At 48.4% G+C, this 20,547-nt stretch overlaps 1 protein-coding gene across 5 annotated transcripts in view; it reads right to left on the reverse strand.

Moving 5' to 3' along the window:
* Positions 1–587: 587 nt before the first annotated feature.
* Positions 588–20,547, reverse strand: part of AP2B1 (adaptor related protein complex 2 subunit beta 1) — an 80,163-nt gene continuing 60,203 nt past the window's right edge. For 2 of the 5 annotated variants that reach the window (XM_059829083.1, XM_059829082.1), the window contains 4 exons: positions 13,311–13,395; positions 12,490–12,576; positions 4,008–4,162; positions 588–2,924 (listed from right to left, as the gene is read on the reverse strand). In XM_059829083.1, the coding sequence (XP_059685066.1) occupies positions 2,850–2,924; positions 4,008–4,162; positions 12,490–12,576; positions 13,311–13,395 (402 nt within the window). In that variant the 3' untranslated portion in view covers positions 588–2,849. Of the gene's footprint in view, positions 2,925–3,525; positions 3,535–4,007; positions 4,163–12,489; positions 12,577–13,310; positions 13,396–20,547 lie in introns of those variants that run through there. The other 3 variants (XM_059829084.1, XR_009484460.1, XM_059829086.1) reach the window with 3 other exon arrangements.

A 20,547-nucleotide genomic window follows, 5' to 3' on the forward strand; every position in this document is an offset into this window, starting at 1 on the left:
TTAACGGCTGAGTTTAGGGTTGCCTGAGCTTAGCTCTGGCCCCATACAGACATTTTGCAGCCAGAGACAGGACCAGTGATGGCAAGGCCCTCTGGAAAATGCCAGCACCAGGCCAGAGCAGTCCAGAGCAATCCAAACGCATCACCAACTCACACAATTTCATCATTTCACTGCAGGGAAAACAGGTCACATTGCACACAGCCCACCTGGGGCCCAGAAAGGGCTAAATGGGTACATCCATCTTCTGCTCCTCTCAGAGGCTGTCCGTGCTGAGGTGCCAGTGGCCCCTGCAAGCCAGGGTCCTTTTCCTGCTGCCCTTCGAGATGAGAAGAGAGCAGCAGCCAGAGGCAGAGAATTGAGGATGCTTGCTACCTCCTCTCCCTGCAAGACCCTATTTTGGAGGGTCTCTGCTGTAGAAGAGAAGGGGCTGGTAAAAAGAGGACGAAAGGCTCCCGCTGAGCAAACAGCCTCCTTCTCACCAAATCCAGCCTTCAGCCCTGCCTGCTCCCATGGGCAGGGCCCAAAGCAGGGGAATGGGATCCTCTCCCCAGCCCCAGAGAGCCACACACAGCCGCAGCATCGCAGAAATGAGTTTATTTGACATGGACGGCAGGTAAAGCCTGAAGAGCAACACAACTACGCGGCGAACACTCGAATGAGCGGCGCGGCGGGAGAGGAGGGCGAAACACCAACGACCGAGCCCAGGCTCTGCCCTGCAGCGCAGAGACACCTACACGCCCAAAAAGCTGGGAAGAAATTTGGCAGGAGAAGGGGGTGCTCAGCAACCCCTCCCCACATCAAAGCTACACCGGCTGTTTAGTGGAGGAGGCTTAAGTGTTTCTTCCTGACCCTCTACCATCTCCTCTCTGCCCTGACACAGCATCGCACTCAGTGCCACCGGTGCTTCCTTAATTGCTCTGTTAATGATTTTTGCAGTGCACCCGCAGGGCTTGGGAGCAAATCACCTCCCAGCACACGTGGGCAGGACTCAAGGGCTGGATTGCTCCAGCTCTGCCCCACTTTTTCCCCAGCCAGAGCACAGGCGTTCCTACACAGGGACACCACCTTCCTCGGGATCCTGCAGCTCCCGTGCCCTGCTGGAGTCTCTTCCAGGGTGTTGTGACCTTTTCCCAGCACTGGCTTCTTGGTTGCAGACAGTGCCAAAGCCCTGATGAACCATCTCCCACCATAAAATGTTTATTGACTTTGAATGTGGCATCTAAAAAGACAACACGGGGGTTGCTATGCATAAGAGCTTTGCTCGCTGGGGAGGAGATGGCGTCAAAGCATGCTGGGGAGGGCGAAGCCGTTCTGGTTAGTGGCTTGGTTTAAGCAGGACAAGCTATGGATGGAGCAAGGACATGCAAGAGGCTTTGCTTTCACTGCTGTTGCCGCAGCACTTAGTGGTTGCAATGTGGCGAGTCCACAGCCACAGACTGGAAAGGGAAGCAGTCCTGGCCATAAGGACAGTTCGGAAAAGAGAGGCCAGGGCATGGGGCTGCTCGGGATAGGGGGGTGAGAGCAGGAACCCGACTGGCTCTTGTTACTCTGTGCCTCTGGGCACAAAGAGCCAAGCTGCAAATGGAAGCAACACTTCCACAATCTGCCTGACTCTCAGCCCAGCCGGACCCGAAGCCCCCAGGCAGGCAGGGTGCAAACACCGCCAAGCCCAAACCATCCCCCATCATGCCACAGCCAGGGTTTTGGGGGACAGGATGGGAACAGGGAGAGCCGCTTCACTCCCCGTGGCACCCCGGGACACCTCCAGCAGCGGCCCCTCTCCACAGGGGCACGGCTGGTGCCTGCAGCCCCGGTGGGGAAGCAGCACTGCCACGTTCAGATTTACCACCGCGAGCCTCGGGGAGTGCCAGGGGTTAGTGCAGCGCCAGGTGAAGGTGGCACAGCTCAGGGATGGCCGAGAAGGCAGTTTGGCCATAGCAGGCACGGAAAGAACAAGAAGAGGGTCTGCAAATGGGGGAGGATGCAGAGACCATACCTGGAGCTCTGGCAAGAGCCTTTTGCTCTAAGAGCAGGCTCGTTTCCTTCATTTCATCCACCGCTGTCCCGTTATCAATCTAGGTCTGCAGCTCCTCCCCACGCAAAAGCAGCCTCACTTCTCAAATCAGCAGCTAATGAGCCAGGGAGATGGTTGGAGTGAAAACACACCATCAAAAGCAGAGCTAAGTCTGCCAGCACAAGTGTAATAAAAAACCCCTCTCTTTAGGGCTCCATCCGCCTCCACGGACCGAACTGATGGCTCTGTTCCTAGATCCCCGAGGCCACGCTCACCCTGCTAGAGCCCGACGTCCCTGCAGGGCTCCCAATACTTCCTTGGAATCGCCTTCCCTTTAAGCCAATTACAATAGAAAAACTCAAAAAAAATGTATAAAAATATAAAATAAAGTGCAGTGTTATGTTTTCGACACTTTTGCCTTGTTTTAATGAGCTGACGTGTGGTTTTTGCTTGGTTTTTTTTTTTCAATGAGCAGTATTTTACAAAATCGTAACTACGCCTAAAGCCATTTAGAAAACACTGAACATTGGCACAAAATGGAGAAGCCCACGAGAACGGACAATGAGTGAGGGGCGAGAGGGATGTGGGAGTAGTCAAAGCAGTGGTTACAAACTCCATGGACGCTAAAAATATCAAAGGGGTTTGATCCCTATCATCATTAGCACGTGGATACTAATTGCTACCTTGTTTAATCAGTGCCTTTGACTGAAATCCTACACATGAATACAGCTGCTTCCAGTTAAGAGTGCTTTTCCCTGCACCAGCGGTGAAGGAGGATCTGGGGACCCCTTTCTCCCCCCTCCTTCTGCAGGGTGAGGCACAGGCTGATCTCCTGTTAGTTTTTCAAGATGGCATCGTAGGCCTGGTAGATGTACTGGGACACTTCGGGAGCTCGGCATTTCAGGGAGAGCTGCGGAGAGGAGAGGAGAGGTTAGCGGTGGTGCAAAGGCAGGCAGGAGCTTTCTACCATCTCCGTGAAGGCAACTGGAAACATCTGACCTACAGCATGGGTTGGACAGATCACAGACGTGGCTGACGACAGTCACTCAGAATATTTCTCCTGGGTACTGCTTTCTTCATCATCAACACTGAACCACCTTTTCAGAACTTGCTACAAGCAGGGAGAGGTACATGAAAGCAAACTCCCACTGTGGGGTTCCCAGATTCCTTAACAAACGTAGGTGCCTCTGCAGGCATGACGGAAGGGGACATTGCCCCAAACTCTGAGACAAGGGACTTGCTTGCCCTTATGTTGTAAATCACAGCACTAAACCTGGGGACTTTAACGATTTGCTGCTCAGTCCTGACGGACACAAACTTGGCTGTCACCCCTCTCTAAAGCAAGGATCAGGCTGAGACCAGGCTTGCGGCACCAATCCTTGTGCAAACACTTTAAATCACCTTCCAATGCTCGCTTTCACCCTGCGGGTCCCCAGACCATGGCTTTTTCTTGAAACTCCTGGAACAGCTTCCAATAGGAGATAAATCCTCTAATACCAGGATGCTCAGACACACAGGTCCTCAGAAGGGGAGCAAAGTCAAAGAGAATAGCTATATGCAGGACAGAGCACACCTTCCCACCAGCCATAGGCTGATGCCATCACAAGGCCAAAGAGGCTCTGACATCCAGACAGCCGGTCTCCGCTGCAGGAACGCGGCAGGGCATAAATTTTTCCTTGTTTATGAGAGGGGGAAGGGCATCCTGGCAATGCTTTCTCACTAATGTCTCTTGGCTTTATCTCTGGGTAACCTTGGCAAGTAACTGCTCATTGCTGAGTGGGCATTATCCCAGCTCACTGGTAACAGAGCAGTGCAATTCTGTTGTTACTCATTTTTTTTGCAGTTCAGTGGGCATTCCTACCCCCCTAGTCAAATTAACAGGATCTCCCCCAAAACAAGCATGTTAGGCAAAGCAGGGAGAAATCGCTCTGCGTGCGAGGAGTTAGAAGGATCCCAGCCTGTGCCACATGCCCTCCGCAGTCCGACACCTCACCGTGTAGTTCGGGTTCCCCGGCTGAATGCGAAGCTCGGCCAAGATCCAGATGCCGTTGGTGAGTTTCAGAGACTGGTAGAGCATGTCCTGGCCCTCCACGTTCCTCTTGGCAATGGTGTAGACATTGTTGTTCTGCAGTTTGCTGGAAACGGTGTCTTCAGAGAGAAGGAAGAAAAAACACATCTGTTAATTCAGATTGATCATCTGCAGAGACAGGAGAGCCCAGAGAAGCATTCCCAGGATGCAAGTGCACAAGGAAACGCTACTTCTGTCCCAGAGTTTTCCCTGCGGACAGGAGCAGACATGGCACAAGGAGAAAAAATTCCAATTTGCTTCCATGAACCCACCTCACTCCTTTCAGGCTGTGATCCCTTGTGAAGTATTTGCCTGTCTTGCAGGGCTTTCACTTACTGCTCACTGCCCTGGCTCACTCAGGACTTGCTGCCTTTACCAAGAGTCTGCAGCTCAGAGGGTAAGAAGAATCTGCTCTATCTGTAACCCCCAGCAAGCCCCAGGCAGGCTAACCTGGAGGCAGCCAAAGATGAAGGTGGAGAATAACAAAGATCCCTGCCTGAGGCTCGCTCAAGTGCCTGGTTCTGAGGTCCTGTCCCAACCACAACAGCTCCCTCCTGCTTGCCCCCTTCTCACGTACAGACACCTCTGGTCAAACCAATGTCCTGCAAGGTAGTATAATACTTTTCTTTTTTTTTTTTTTAAGCTATCACTTGAAATGGTAAAAACCCACAGACATCTGTCTCTAGATATCATAGGGCTGTGATACAGTTTTAACACACTGTGTGACCTCAGCATTTGCAGAAGATGTGTGATTTCACCTGGAGACCTGTATAGATGTAACCACGACACACGTTATTTCTAAGGGACCTTTCACAGAAACAGAGGCAAATATACAGAACACAAAGACCCAAACCCGGTCTCTGGATGCCAAGGCGTCCCTCAGCACAGCACAGAGCAAACCTCAGTCTTTGGATGCCAGTAAAAGGGGCACATTCACACTTTGGGTGAAAGGCTCAGGGAGGAGGACTCCACACCTGATAAGCATCACTGGCAAATTCCCATTCCTGGTGCCCAGCAGGAGAAATATAACTCATTCAAGCTCTCTGCTGGGGCAGGGTGGAACACCCTGTCTGTGCTGGGCCATTATCAGCAGGTTGGGCACTTCGACAGAAAGCAAGGGAGAGAAGTGGCCTTAAACCAATTTGCACTGAAAGCCAAGAGACTGGAAACGTGGGATCCATTTCAAGGAGCATGAGGAGCAGGACAGCAGCAGAGAAGTGGCACAAAGCGACAGTGCAGCTCTAATCCATCCCTGCACCTACAAACACCGAAATCCACCGGCATCAGTGCTGGATTTGAGAATGGACACAAGTCTGTGCTGGTGCACAGAGGGATTGGAGAGGGGACAGCAGAGTGTGTTCATGCACCAGGGAATGGTAGAAGCAGGAAAGAAAGGGCCCACAAATCCACCCACTGATGCAGAGACCTGGACCCACTGCCTCTCCCCAGGCCAGTGTTGATAACCAGAGCTGTGGAGCAGCTCCATGGGCAGCCCGGACCCTTTGCCCGTGGCTGGGCTGAACCCCTTTGCTCCCCAGGCTTCAAAGCAGTTGCGTGCGGGTCGAGGAGGGTTCAGGCATCCAGCTACCCAGACACATTCAGATTTAGGTTTCCTCTCTTCCCCAGTTACTATGGAAACTGGCAGATATAAGTAACTAATGAGATCCTTTGCTTAAAAACCCTCATTCCCTCTGTCTCCTCCTCCCATCTCTACTCCTCCTCTATACAACAAACTCATCCAGGTCAGGGAAACGGGCAATGCAGAACAGTCCCCTGCTCGCAGGGCGCGCAGGTGCGAAAGACCCGCGCTGGAGGGACATCACCCACCAGGGATGAAGCCCAAACTCCTATCTCCTCATGCCCCCCCCGGCAGCGAGAGCAGCCTCTGGGGCTTTGCGAAGGCACGGTGTTCAACATGAGTGGCAGCTCCGAGAGCACATTGTTGTTTGCAAGGGACATTAGTATTAAATGTGATTTTGTTTGTCCAGTTTTAACAGGCTGAGGTTAAACCTCACTGGTCTGAAGCCCCTCTGGACATGTATCCTGGAAGTGGAATTGCTGGCAAGGGTTCAAGACTTTCTCCAGCAATCTTTATACCTGCCAGCAGCAGTCTCCTCCTCTGCTGGGTGATGCTGTCAGAGCAAAGGCATTCCCCGGGGAGCATGGGCACAGGGTTGGAAGCAAGGCTGCAAGCAGGAAGCTGTAATTTTGGCAGCTGTGGGGCCGCTACCCCATCACACGGTGTGATGGCAGGAGGGGAGCGCTCCTGCCACCTGGGGAGCCGCGCTTTGGGGCACAGTGGGCAAGACGGGGCCACAGAGCAGCTGCTCTTACGTCAAAGCCTTCAACCATGTGATGGCACACACATGGTTGTTTAAATGTTTAAACAGCCACTGCCTCTGCTGGGGGGCAGATTTCCATACAGGGACGTGCTTGTAGGGGGGTACAGGGAGGGAAACTGAGGCAGGGCAAATTCCTAGGAAAGGCTGTTTTCTACCTCCCTGTCTGACCTCAGTTACTCCCTGAAGAATGCAAGAAGCTCTAACAAAGCATACCTTGTCTCAGCCAGAGACCTGGAGTGATTGTGAGCAGGCTGGAGTGCTGATGCTCAGCTCGCCCGAATCCTCCTGCCCCCTCTCTCAGCACAGATTTGGGGACTGGCGAGAGCCTACCCCCTTCCTCCCCAGGTAGCAGCTCCCATCCCTCCTGTGCTCCCAAGTGTCAGGATTTTGGAGATTGGGCAGAGTTGCTAAGCAACAGTGCCAGGCTGTGCCTGGCTGAAGGCAGGACCGCTAATGCCATGTGACAGCACAGCCTATAAAAAAAAAAAAAGACAAAAAGGCAGATATTTGCTGGGAGCAGAGAGCTGAGCCCAGATCTGAACGGGGCTGTTGGTTTCCGAGCGAGAGCGCAGCACCCACCGAAGCCCCGGTTAGTACCTGGCGCAGGCAGGAGGAGGGCTGAGCCGTGCTTACCTGGGCACGGGTCCCCCCGCACATGCAGGGTCTGGTGACTCTGCAAACCAGAGCCACATGAGTCCTTCTGCAAGACGGCACAGTCTAGATCTGACCTCGCTAAGCAACTTTCCGCAGGGCAGCTTCTTTTGGCTCAATGCTTATTCTCAAAACCCTCTTGAAGCACAACGTAAGGATACAGAAAGATATCCCCATCGCCAAGGCCAGGGAAGCCTCTGACATCAGTCCCTCTTTCAGGGTTGGTTTTTTTGTTTGTTTTCCTTTTCTTTTTAAACAGAATTCTTTCCACTACCTCAGTCCAACAACTAAATAGCACACATGGAAAGACAGGCATGCAGGGAAGAACAGCTGGACAAGGTCTTCTCCCTTGCACTGAAGTAATCCAATTCTTTTCAACAGCACTGTCCTTTGGGGTAAAGCAAAGGACATGCTTAAATCTTCTACTCTTACAGCTCAAGAATTTCACTTCTGAACTCAAACAGCCAAGACGACCAATTAGCCACAACAGGAGTTTTCACAAAAGGACATGCACAACTCCATCAAGATTGATAATACGCCTTCTTTGAACTTGGATCTTCGTGACATTTTGCAACAAGCACCGGATAACAGAAAGTAAAATTTAATGATTATATTTTATGCTGTGGTAGCTGAAAACATCCCCATGCCATTTCTAGCAACACTTGAATGGTTCTGAGCATCCAGCCAAGAACTGCATTCAAATACCAAACACATCTGCAGACTCTGATCCAGCGGGGAAGCACTTCGGGCAATATTATGACAGTACGTTCATTTCCAAGACATGTAATATGCACAGGTTCTATAATTTATTAAAACGATCAGGTTACTAGATTTGCACATACAGAAAAAACCCATACCAGGGAAGCTTGTGTATGGCTGTCCCCCAGGTTGTTCCAGCAGGAAAATCCAATTTCTCTTTGTTCTAGCATTAGCAAATTACTCGGGGCGGAGGGGAGAATCAAAGTGACCACTGCATACCAGTAAAGCCATATTCAACTCCAAACACTAAAGCTGTTGTTTCACACCAACTTGTGGACCAGTAATAAGCAAGCAAACCCAAAGTTCCTAGAACTGCCGAACAGCACAGCAACTAATTGCCTCCTGTTTAATGGCATTCAATCTGCATGTGCAAGTCAGCTTGTCCTCCTTCACTCTGTGGGTTTGGGTAAGCAGAATCTGAAGAAGAATATTTAGCTAATCCAATTTGCACATCTTAGCTTAATGTAGTGGTCCTTTAAAATTTAGTCGAACTTAGAATGTTGAAAAAACAGTGTAAACAAGACGAACTGAGCTTTAGCGCATGCTCAGTTGCGGGGGAACCTCAGTTGGTATAGCTGCACCAACAGCACCCAGATTATTTGAGCTGTAACAGTCTAGGAATCTATTTTCATGCACTAGATTCTTATATTTTCATAGAAAAACCCAAAAGTCAATTAATTTAGCACTGGATTGATAAGAGATGAGAATGCTGGGGTATAACCATGACCTTGTGCTTTCATTACAAGTTGTATTTCTGAATCTGTTTTTCGTCCATGGAACTATCATAACCCCTTCCTAAGAGGCAGATGCATGAAACAGCTCTAACGAATTCAAGATGTGCAGCACATCCCAAGTACACCTTGGCCCCACAATACAACTCCAGAGAGACTCTCTCCTCCACAGCCATACGGCTCCAGCTCTAAAGAACTGCCTCAGGCCAGTGCCAGCTCTCACCGCTGGGAACCTGAACCCCAAATCCCTCATCCAGAATTAAGCACTCATTTCTCACCGAATCACTGGGAACTGTGGGAATACCTTCAAGGGTTCAGGATTTGCTTCTTTTGAAAACAAAGATGCTGGAGACAGGGATCAGAGTGGCAAGCTCTACCACTTAGGGGTACCTGCTCCTCACCCCACAGCCTGGCACCTATCCTAGGCTTCAGCTTGCAGTGCTGTGGGCTGCCTGCAGCAGCCACGACTTGTGCCCTGTTATGGGGTGAGCAGCCAGGGATAGGAGCTTTTTCTGCCATCCCTGTTGCAAACCATCAAAGCTCCAGTCAATCCTATTTGGCTTGCCTTGTGGGCACAGGATGGATCTTTTACAAAGGCCTGGGAGCACAGACTCGCACAGAAGCATCTTCACTGATGGACTGTGTTTATCTCCTTTTTGTTTGAAGGAACAAAAGAAAGAACCTGGGGAAAAGCCTGCAATTTACACAGGAGGTGCTGTAAGGTGGCTGTTGCACAGTGACAGCCAGCCAGCCCTGGATGTACAAGAAATGCACAAGCTGCTTTCTTGACAGATAAAATCCCACCCCCCTACAAATCCCTGTTCCAAGCCCATTATCTCTTTGGTTTAAAGAAAAAGAAATTCAAATTTCAGTTTCTCCATTGAAGAAAATCAGCATCCCCCGTTTAGCTGCTTGGTAAGGCCTCCTGCATGTCTGCACATAACCTCATCCCCACTTCTCACACGGTGCAGAAACAGCGCGGATCTGAGTGCTCAGGAAAGCAAAAGCTCTTTGCAGCTAGGAGAAGAAAAGCCAGGCACCAAGGGTGCAGGGACCACACTCCTGATCAGCCCTCTGCCCAGCAGCCGCATGCTGTTCGGCACGCTCCGCTCCATCTGTCTGACGCCTGCTGCAGCCACGCGGCTCTATTTAAGTGGCTGGTAGTGCTGCGATTAGGGCACATCAGCTGGGAGCAGACGTATTTTTAGCTCACAGCTAAATTCGCATCACTGGGCTGGAATCGGTTAGATCGAAGCATGAATGGCGCGATGCGTCCCTAAGCCTCAACGGCAACTTGCCACCAAGTGGGTGGGCTCACGCTAGGCATGAATTACTTATCTGAGCGTATGCGAGAGGAGGGATAACAATTCACATAGTGGCTGCACACCTCTGCGGAGCCAGCGGCGTTTAGAAGCTTTTCGTCTGTGCTGAAGGGCTGCAAAAACCCAGCACCTCCTAAGTTTTAGTTAGGAGCCATTGAAATCTGCAGCCTTTGTTCTACGTAGCTCTGCCATGGCAGCCGTTGCGTACCTTATTTTATATGGTGATATGAGAGCTGCATGCAGTGGTATTTTGTTGGTGAACAATAGAACTGCTGACAGCTCAGGTCGAGAGCTTTATTCTGCTTAGGCATCTCCTACAAGAGAGTCTTTTGAACGTGAACCAGTCTTTCCTTCACAAGGATCAAGTTCCTAAAGATTTTATACCCAACACAGAGTTGCTATTCTTGAAAGAAAAGGAAGTGCCTTAAAACAAGGCTATTTTCACTGGATTTAAATGATCAAGATTGTGAATCTTGAAAGACTGTTGCCCTAGTGCAGCACGTGGCCAGACATGCACCCTCGCTCTAGTATAAACTAGTAGCAAGATGGATTCAACTGTCATCAGAGCTCACTCAGCTTATTTCGCCTCTACCCTGGTGTGCACCACCAGCCACTTGCCATACTGCGAGAAGTCTCCATCCCTGAGGTTGCTGGAAGCCCAGCCCCTCCACGGGGTTTGGGGCCCTGCTGATCCTCGTACAGACAGGCTTGATGCTCTTAGGATGGTCTGTACTAGAGGATGTTACTGCTTAGATGAAATCAAGGTGAGCAGCAGACTGAGTCAGGGTTGTGTCGGTAGTTAAAATACAAGGGACTACGACAAGCACACAAGATTTCCCTAGTTTTCCCTCTGCAAGCTATTGGCCTGCTCCTTGCCGAAGCCCAGGTGGTCAAGGAAGGAAACGGCCGGTATAGCCGCAAGAGGAGGAGGTGTCGGCAGCGGAAATACAAAAACAGAAGCTTCAGTGGATGGAAGTGTTTGAAATCTGTTTATGAAACATGACCCACTTTCTCCCGTACATAAGCCAAAGAGGCTGGCAGATCCTGCACACCCCCGAGCATTCCAAGTGATAGATTGTGCTCAGGAGAGACACTGCGTCCAGGGCTCTTGCTAAAGCACCAAGAAAAGCCTCTTCTCACCTGAGCCCTGGCAATGGCTGTGGATACCACTGCAGAGAAACCACCCGGCATTCCCATGCTCTCCCTGCAAGCTAGTAACATGTTCTCCACTGGTATCGCCCATTCGGGCAGGCCTGGGGAAGCAGTCTGGGCCAGGATGGCAAACCCTTCCTGAACGGGGAGCATTGCCTGTCACTCCGCATTTTCTTGCGGAGAGAGAAGGGAGCACAGGCCAGTCTGCAGGATTGCCAGTGCTCATCTTTCCAGCCACGCACATCCCCTCTCTCCCTCCCAACTATATCCTCCGCTAGCCAGCACCACAACACCCCAGCGCCAAACATGAGAAGCTACCAACGTTTTTGATTTGCGATACAAAGAGCCCTGGACGGCGCGGTAAGGGCAGAGCCGGGGCAGAAGGCATTACTGGCAGCAGCACTGCAGTGCAGGGGGAGAGGCTATGCCAAGCTCAGTCGGGAGCAGAGGGAGGGCTGGGGGAGGCGCAGAGGTTGTTCTCATTTGAAACCCCCACAGTGAAATCAAGTCATAAGGTCCAACAGCTGCTATTTTTCCCCTCTTGCGTGCTCTATCTTTTATATTCCAAAATAGTAATAATTATGAGTACAAAGAGACCCATGGTTTCTGTCTGCAATTGAAGCAAGAGGGTGTTCATTGTGTAATAGCAGACATGAGCGAATAAAAAGGTTACGGGGTTTGTAATCAATAGGGACACTTTTTTCTTCTGTGAAACATAGCAGCTTTTGGTAGAATCACTTGGCTCCTGTCCAGAACCTCTTGAACAGGAGCAAAAGCTGCTACACTGGCCCCATTCCACTTTTTTTATACTCCCTCATCCTTCAGCAGTAGTAAGGTCATACGTACAAGTAGGATGCTTGCAGAAGCAACTAGACAGCTAAACGGGACAGAGTATGATCAAAATGCATCGATACAGCAGCTAACAACAGCAGACCAAAACTCTTCTCACATGGCCTGTCCTCCACAGATGTCAAAACATTTTATAGTGATATGTAGGGTTACTCTCTCACAACAGAAAGAAGAGAGCAGATGCTGAAAGGTGAAGTGGCTGACCCAGGATTATGCAGTAGGTTAAAGTCAGGACTGGAATACCTTGCCTGAAACACACAGTAGCAGGACAGGATTGCTGAACAGCCCCAACACCGTGTTCAGCTCTATTTAAAAGAGCAGCTTTGCAGAGAAGCAAAGTATAGAAGAGAAAATAAGAATACAAGGTCCAGAATGAAAGGAAGAAACAGATAGGTAACATCTAAGCTCTGGGATTTTAGGTGTGCTTTTATGGGGACCCAGCTAAAGTTTTTGACTGAAACAAGCCCTAGGATCCAAGGCTGTTCTGTTCATAAGTGCAATACCAATCTATCTGTCAGCCATAGGCAATGCTATTAATAAGGTGATGTCTAGTGACCATACATCAAAAGTGCTCTCAGCATGGTAGAATTAAGCTACTCACCGGCATTCAGGTGACAGTCTTTAATCTGGAACTGAAGCTCGTTTTCGTTTGGAATATCCTTCCACGTTGCAAGGAAGACCTGGCGCTCTAGAAACGAGAAAGATGATCAGCACCCCTGGATCCTCACAGGACCGTAGCATTAATTAATTCACCGCAGAATGTTACAAAGTAGACACACAAAAAAGATCTTTTGGTCACATTTTACCCTGCTGTGGACAGATCCAGGATTTGCTCTTTTAACAACCTCAGTCTCCCTGTAAAAGCAGCAAAGCTTTGATGGATTTTGGAACCCACAAACCAGAGACAGTCCTTACCCTAGGAACTGTTTACAAACCAAGAACAGGCAGGATTTGACAAGAAGGAAGGACATCCACATATTTAGGATTACGTTAGTGAAAGCTGCTTTTCAGGCAACTTCCCAGCCAATTCAAACAACAATTTAATAAAGGTGACCACGAATACAAGAATTACAGTGAAAGTGGTATGGGAGCAAATCCTAGACCCATTTGAGTGAATCAAATCCCCCCCAAAAAAACCCACCCCCCAAAAAAAACACCCAAAAATCAGCCTCAAAGAAACAGATCCACCCCTTGTCTGCTAGAGAGAATCAGAGCAGAGGACTTGGGTTCTGGTAACTACTGGAGTTGCAGGACAATGGGGACAGGCTACCAAACCAGATCAATTCAGGCTGCTGAGATGTGCTGGCATGAAGGTCATGGCCAAGCACATGCAAGTCTCACCCATGGGACTACTGGACCCAGCTAGGCGCTGTGAGCAGAGGCTGGCTGAAGGAGGCTGACCACAGACCCAGAAGCACTCACCCATTTTGCCATCCTCTACGAAAAGCACGTTGAGAGGAATTAGGCAGCTGAAGTAAAAGACATCGATGTTGTTTTTCACAGCCACCTGTTACAGAAGAAACAGGGGGGTTAAAGCTTTTTATCAGCTGGAAGTACAAAGGGATCCCAAGACTTTGCGCAGTCTCACCGCCTGCCCTGGAGTGCTCTCTCTGAGCAGAGGCCAGATCTGAATGGGATACTACCTGGAGAGATGTTGCTGAGCTTCTAGGTAGTTTCAGACAAGAATCAGTCCCACCCCTCTGTGCTCACTCCATTTTCACTAAAAGCTGCTCAATCTTCTCCTATGAGCATTTCACCACACTGCTTCAGAGCCAGTTGCACTGATGGGGTCACAGCCAGCATCCTTGCTCTCTTCCGCTCTCATTCAGCCTCTCCCCCCTCCTCACTTCTTCCACCTCCAAGGTACGTTCATATCTCTTGGCTGCACACAGCTGCTGTCACGTCTGTCATATTGCACATGAGCTTCTCCATCACCACCCCTTTGCCATCTCACTCTTGTAATTCCCCAGCTCCGAACCCCTGTGTATTCTTTATTTTCACCCCCAGCTCTCAGTCACGTCTGAACATGCAGGCTCTTGAATTAGTCATATCTCAGCCCAGACACTTTCTAGAAAGCCAGAAGCTGGTCCAGTGCCTGCACCTTCCCTGCAGCATCTCCCAAGTCTCCTGCCTTTACCTTAGTGAAAGCTATATAGCGAACACATGCTAGGTGTTGATTCCTGGAAGAAGAAAGCCCTGCTACAGAGCAATCAGGGCAGGTAAAAAAGATCACTTGACAAAAGACTTAATTCTCAGTGCCATTAAACTCCACCAGCCAGGGAGATGCACTGGATTGCCTTTTATCATACATGCTTGCCACGTTACTGGCTAATCTCTGCTAACACAGAGAGCAACCTCATTTTTCAGTTTTCCCCAGGCTGAGAGCTGACGGTACAGCAGGAACAAACTGGAGGTCTGAGAAAGTGCACTGTCATAATATAGCACAGAAAAAGGTAGCTCTGGGCTTTATTTCTATGCCTCTCACACTCTCCTCACATCACTCCGCATAGTGATAGCCTGTCATGGGAGTACAGTTCAGCAGACACCTGACATTGCTTGCAATGAAGGAAACTTAGCCTGTAAAAGACACCTAGAATTGAGGTCATGTGGAAAGCCCTGAATTTCAGGAGCCGTTTGAGCTCCTACTTCCTTTGAAAAATCCCAGAAGGAGTTCTCCAATTTGTCACCCAGCCGAAACACAAACCAGACCATGCTAAACGCTGAGCCAAAGAAATACATACTTTTGCTGCTACAAAGATTTATGCCAAGACAAACTCCATTCACGTTAATAATTACATATGTTAGTGTCCTGCTGAAAAAATCTATTGTCCCATAGTGGCAGGTTTAGAAAGACACCCCCATGTGTCAGTAAAAACAGCTGCGGATAGGCAAGGGAGGGGAATAAACCAGAGAATTCAAACACAAGTCAGCTGATTAGACATGCATGCAAGCCAGAGGGCAAGTGGTAGGAGACCAAGTTCCAGAATGAACTCTTCCGGCAATTAGGAAGGTCCCAGAAGTGCAAAGAACAGCAGAAAGGTAGATGTCACAGTCTGTGGTGTTCTACTTTCAGCCATCACTAAAGGTAGCAGCTTATAGTTATTTCCCACAGTGCAAACCAGCTTAAGAAGGGATTAGTCTAAAGTCCACTAAAACCACGTAAATGATGGTGCAACCTAGAAAAAAAAAAAGGAAATGGTGCTCTGTAATAGGGAGCTGTCACATGCTTCGATTGCTGGCGGCACACTCAGGAATTGGAGTGTCTAGTGTTTGAGCTAGAGGCAACAAAGCCAGAGGGGCAAAAGCAGATTGGTGGATGGACTTAAGTGATTCACCTCTGCAAAATGTGATTGAACAGACTGGGTGAGTAGCCAAAAACACACCTCTGAATCTGGGAGAGGAGAGCTGGGAGAGGGACAGCAGTGTAGCCATTCCAGATGCTATGCTTGGATCTAAGTCATGGAGATGAGCCAGAAGAGGGAAAATTTAGGCTAAACGTCTGGGAAAACTCTATAGTGAGAATTACTAAGCAGCACAAAATTCTCCTGAGGAAGAGAGAAGCTCCAGTGCTTGGAGTATTTAAAATCAGCCTTGACAATGCTCTCAATAAAAGGAACTGTAGCAAAACAACAAAGCGTAGCAGGGACTACGCTGCATGACCTAAGATCTTTTCCAACCCTGATTTAATGATTAATTGCCTTGCCTTAGAACAACAGAGATTACTTAGCTTTTGTAGCTAATTATTGTTGCCATACAACAGCAGTTTCTTACAAGAGGGGCTAGAAAGCAGCGCCTTCTCTCCAGTCACGGTTTGGAGGCACACTCCAAATTAATATGCTAACCCTGTCCCCGCAGTTATAAGAATGCTATAAAAAGGTATCTGCTGACCTGCTTCTCAACTCTGCAGAAACATACTGAGTAAGCTGCTTTGGCTATACTCTGGAGAGCTACCCAATTAAGATGCTCTGAAGTGCAATTTCTTCCCAGCAAAGAAAAGCAAGCCACACGCCAGCCTTCCTCACAAACTGCATCATTGGCTTCAGTAATGACAGCACGTGTCACCTTGCAAGTATCTGTAATGATGCAGAAACCAGCTGTTACAAATTTTGCAAACAAAAAAGGAAAAAAAGCTACAATCTCCTTAAACCTATAGTACCAGGACATGACTGGTAAGCTTTTCAAGACTAGCTTCCATCGTTCAACACCACATACTTCCCCCAAACAGGCCAGGCATGCGCTATTAGCACTGTGGTCCCCACGATCTGTCCACGAAAAGGCACCTGAAATACCTGGATGGGGAAAATCCCACCAAGAAGAGGCTAAGAGGCTCTACCAGTTGATAACAGCTTTCCAAGGTCATGCTTCAACCTTTGCACTGTCACATCAGGAGCATCCAATGACATCTGACAGGCTACAAAAGCAACCGCAGGCAGAAAGCAGATCTACAGCAGCGCCTGTGAGAAACTGAGTAGCTAATAACAGCAACTTGCCAAAAAAACATCCAGTGCTCCTCAGGTGGAAACATCGGCCTGAGACAGTCAGTGACATGTAAAGTGGTACCAGTAGCTGAGAAGTCTCTCCAGGTTTGACATGCTTGAAAGGCACCTCCACTTGCATTCAATAAATCCTCCAGTCCAGACTAGCTTTGCCTGTGGCTCTGCAGCTTTAACCTGCCGACCTGGACATGAACTATTAAATCTTTAACTAGACCTTTAGCTTCAGATATTTGAGAGTTGAAACAGAAGCGTTTTAAATAAAAATGCCTTTCCATCTATAATCTTTTTGAAAGGAGGAAAAAAATGGTATTACTACCTTGTGAATTTAGTCAAGCAGATTACAAAGCTTCTGAGGGATAAAAGTCAAAAGGTGCCAGATTTTCATGCGATGCTTCACTGCTGAAAATGTGTGAGCCCACTAAAAATTGGCACAGGGTTCCCAATCACTTACATCTTGTTCATGATCTGACTAGAGAAAGCAGCACCTCTAGAAATAACCCCCAGAACATATCTGTTCACCTTGCAGCATGAGCACCCTTCTGATGTCCTTTCTTGCAGGGCAACCCTCTGATAGCCAACATGTGGTATTTTGGGGAAGAGGTACCTCCTAAGAACAATGCTAAGTTATCTTCTTCAATAGTGTAGATTTCTGATGCTTTAAATCCCAGACTTGAGCATAAGAACTGACTTTCAAAGTCAAGCCTGAAAGCAACACAGATGCTTTCCATCAGCAGCAAGTACACAACATACCCACTTGGAATCCCATTAGCACCTACACTAAATTAAGGATTTACTTCAAGTGGGGTTTTGCTTTAGAGCCTGGTAACAGCCAAACTGTTAAGGCGAGAAGAACTCTCCTCTGCAGAGTCTTTTTTACCTCTGCCAGCACAAGGTCATGGTTTATTCTGTGACAGTCTGCTGCTCTGGCTGTCAGAAGCCCCAGGGAGTGCTAGCTACTTCACTTCATTTTGTTTGACAGGTAGGGTTCTCAGGATCCTACGGGCGCTTGACAGTCACTGCCAGCCGGACGCTCTACCTACAGGCACAACTCTCCCGCCCGGGCAGCGGAGTTGTGTGCAGACAGCGAGGCTGGGTGCTGCGCCCCTGGCTGCGGCTGTCAGCTCCGGGCACGCCGCTTACGTCAATGGTCAGGGAACAGCGAGTTACTGGGAGGGTTACGCTCTCATGCGTGCCTGGCTGTACTTGAAGTTCAAAATGTATATTTTATCAAATGTGCTGTACCATGTGGCAGACCTGCCCTTAATCAGCAAGCCAACAGCTTTCCACAGCTGAGCTAGGAACTGGCTGCAGACACCAAGCTGTGATCCGAGTCCTTAATTCAGGGAGGTCCCAAGAGGGTTCTCTTCTTTGCTGAAATAAGACCCTCTCCAGTAGAGGCTGTTAAAAAAATAAGCTAGGCAACAAATCCAAGAAAGCACCTTCCACATCTAGCTACGCAAGGCTGTTCTGTGGTGGTTGGTCCCATAATTTTGACACAGCTCACACACAGGCAGATATTGTGCCATTTATCAAGCAGGCTCTGAAGGGAGAACATGCTGGCTGGACTTTCTGCTCATGCTGATTCTCAGCCTTGTTTTTATGGAGAGTTGAATGCATGAAATCTGTTTCCAAGTACCGAGAGCTCTGCATTTGTGACCTGAGATACATTAACACTTCTGATGAATGAGAGCTCCAGCGGTTCTGCATTGCAAGCAAGACACTGAAGAGCAAAGGAGCACAGATGATGAGTTACAGTAGAACTGAGTGTGGAAGGATAAGTATGATCGGTCTTGCTAATGCACTAGATCTTTTCTCAATGAAGAAGATGCACCTTCATCTGCCTTTATAGAAACGTTTTGCGAAACTCATTGGAAGAAAAAAAAATGTTCTGCATGTCACACTGCTTAGCAGCAGGGAGAGGTCTGTGTTTACAAGTGTCACTTTTCAGGAAGAAACGCAGCTGGCAGATCCTTCCCCTTCAATAGTCGCCAGATCATTTTGCAGGCATTTTGGAAAACTGAAGCTATGCTTCTTTCAGTTGCATGCTCACTAGCTGCAACAAACAGCCCCGGCAGTTGACAGCAGGTAACGCTGGGGAATGCAACACACCGATTGTCAATTTTGAATGTGGATCCCAAGAGAATGGCAATGCTCTGGGCTCAGGCAGACTCACTACTGCTCGAGGAGCCCCTGCAGCTTGTTTTTGATTGTTTTGTCTCCTGCAAGCGGTTACCATCTCAACGGAAGACTATCGTATTCGTGCCATGACAGGCCAGGACTGAGCTCCACAACTCTCGCAGCAGGCTGGCTCCACTTCACCCATTTCCAGGGTTGGGGGAGCAATTCTCATGTACCCAAATGAAAAAATTGAGTATTCCGATTTCACAGCATTTCACAGCTCTTAAAAGGCCGTTTATTAGGAACAGTGGTTCTCTTTAGCATAGAAAGGCTCTCATCCCAGGCTTTTTCTTATTCCAAATTTGACTTGAAGCCGAAGAAGTAGCTGGAAAGAAGATTCCTCACCAATGCAAATCCTTATTTCAGAACATATTTTCCTCTTTGAGAGCTCAAGGTCTCACGCATGGTGGCAAAGATACCCCATCCACTCAAGCTCTTCTAGCAGGTATGACCCTAACAGCCTACATGTCATCCGAGGGGTTTCACTGCTTTGACTGTGAAAAGGCAACTAGAGGACCCAAGCAAGCCTGTGTAACTACTAGAGCCATCTCCCTGGCTGGCAAACGAGCCATGGCTACCAAATACTTGCGAAGCTCAATGAAGCCTCTCGCACACCTTTGGGCAAGAGCTTGTCATTGCTGATGAGTGTCGTGCTCTGCAGAGGCAGCTCTGGGCAGGGGGACCACAGCACCCACAAGTGCCAGGTAGCCTCCAAAAGGCTGACAAGGCACTGCAAGAGTGTCCCCCAGCAGAAGTCAGCAGCACACAAGTAACTAAGTCAGATCTTTCTTTAGCAACAGGCACACTCCAAAGGCACTCTGACGGCAGCTTTTTAATCTGCAAGAAGTAAAAAAGATGAACCAGAGAGCAGAGATGGAGCCTGCTCAGCTCTACAGTGCTGTGCCCAGTCTAACTCCGGCTTGCTTGACTGGGTGTTGAATCTGAGCCAACAGGTCAGATTATCAGTCAAATTATCATTACTACTTTGGGGTGGGAGGCAGAAGCCTGCTATTCATTATCACAAGATGCAATGTGACTGGCAAACAGACTCTTCAGTTGGGAACCATAGTTATATTTTACCCAAGTAAGCCTCTGAAAGTATTTCAATCTTCTTGTAAAAATGGCTTTTTTGTTAACTTGTCAAATATTTTAGTTTCTTTCCATGATTACAAATGTTAAGATTAAACCAGCTGTATTGGGTGAAAGATTAAAAACAGTAATAAAAATAACCTGAACAAGACTTGAATTCATTACTTCTGAAATAGTTGCCTAAGGAACATACAACTAGTCTTTGAAGTTTCTAATTAACATGACAAAAAGTTGAAAGCTATCAGTTTGGTTACTTCAGGACTTATTTTTCTTGTTACTAAACCAAAAAACCCCCACCAGAATAGGAGACGAACACAAGGTCCTCAGGTTCAAACCAGCCCTGCAATTACTTCAGTGTTCCCCAGCTCAGAAAAATGACATTAAGCAAATTCAACTTGATGAGTGTTTTGGTTCTTCAATGAATACAGAAACATTTGTATTCTCTACTCCTATGTTATGCTATAAATTGTTCCCTAAGTAGGTCACCAAAACGATTTCTGAATGTTTCAAGACAGATAATTTCTACATGAACTCACAAAATAAAACCAGAGCCTTGGCTGTCAGGGCAATGACAGATCTCCATCAAACCCACTGCTGTCAAAAAAGTAAGGGGAGTGCTCTTTTTAACTTGGCATCTGCTGTCATGATTCAACTCTTTGCAGAGAAATATACTATTACTCCATATGGCAGCTTCCCCAATTGTAAAAGGGCAGCCAACTTCTATGGCAATGAGAGCGCTAGCAAATTAGCAACCAAGTCTGGCACTAATGAATGCTCCACTGCCTCAATATAAGGTAGCTGGAGGTTTCCTTGCATGTTCTCTCTTTGCTTTGTTCTAGCAGAAGATGCTACAAGAAACAAACCGTGTTCCAGTTCCTTTAGAGATTTAATAACCC

The sequence above is a fragment of the Gavia stellata genome, chromosome 25 (genome assembly GCF_030936135.1).
Source record: "Gavia stellata isolate bGavSte3 chromosome 25, bGavSte3.hap2, whole genome shotgun sequence".
Classification (NCBI taxonomy): domain Eukaryota; kingdom Metazoa; phylum Chordata; class Aves; order Gaviiformes; family Gaviidae; genus Gavia; species Gavia stellata.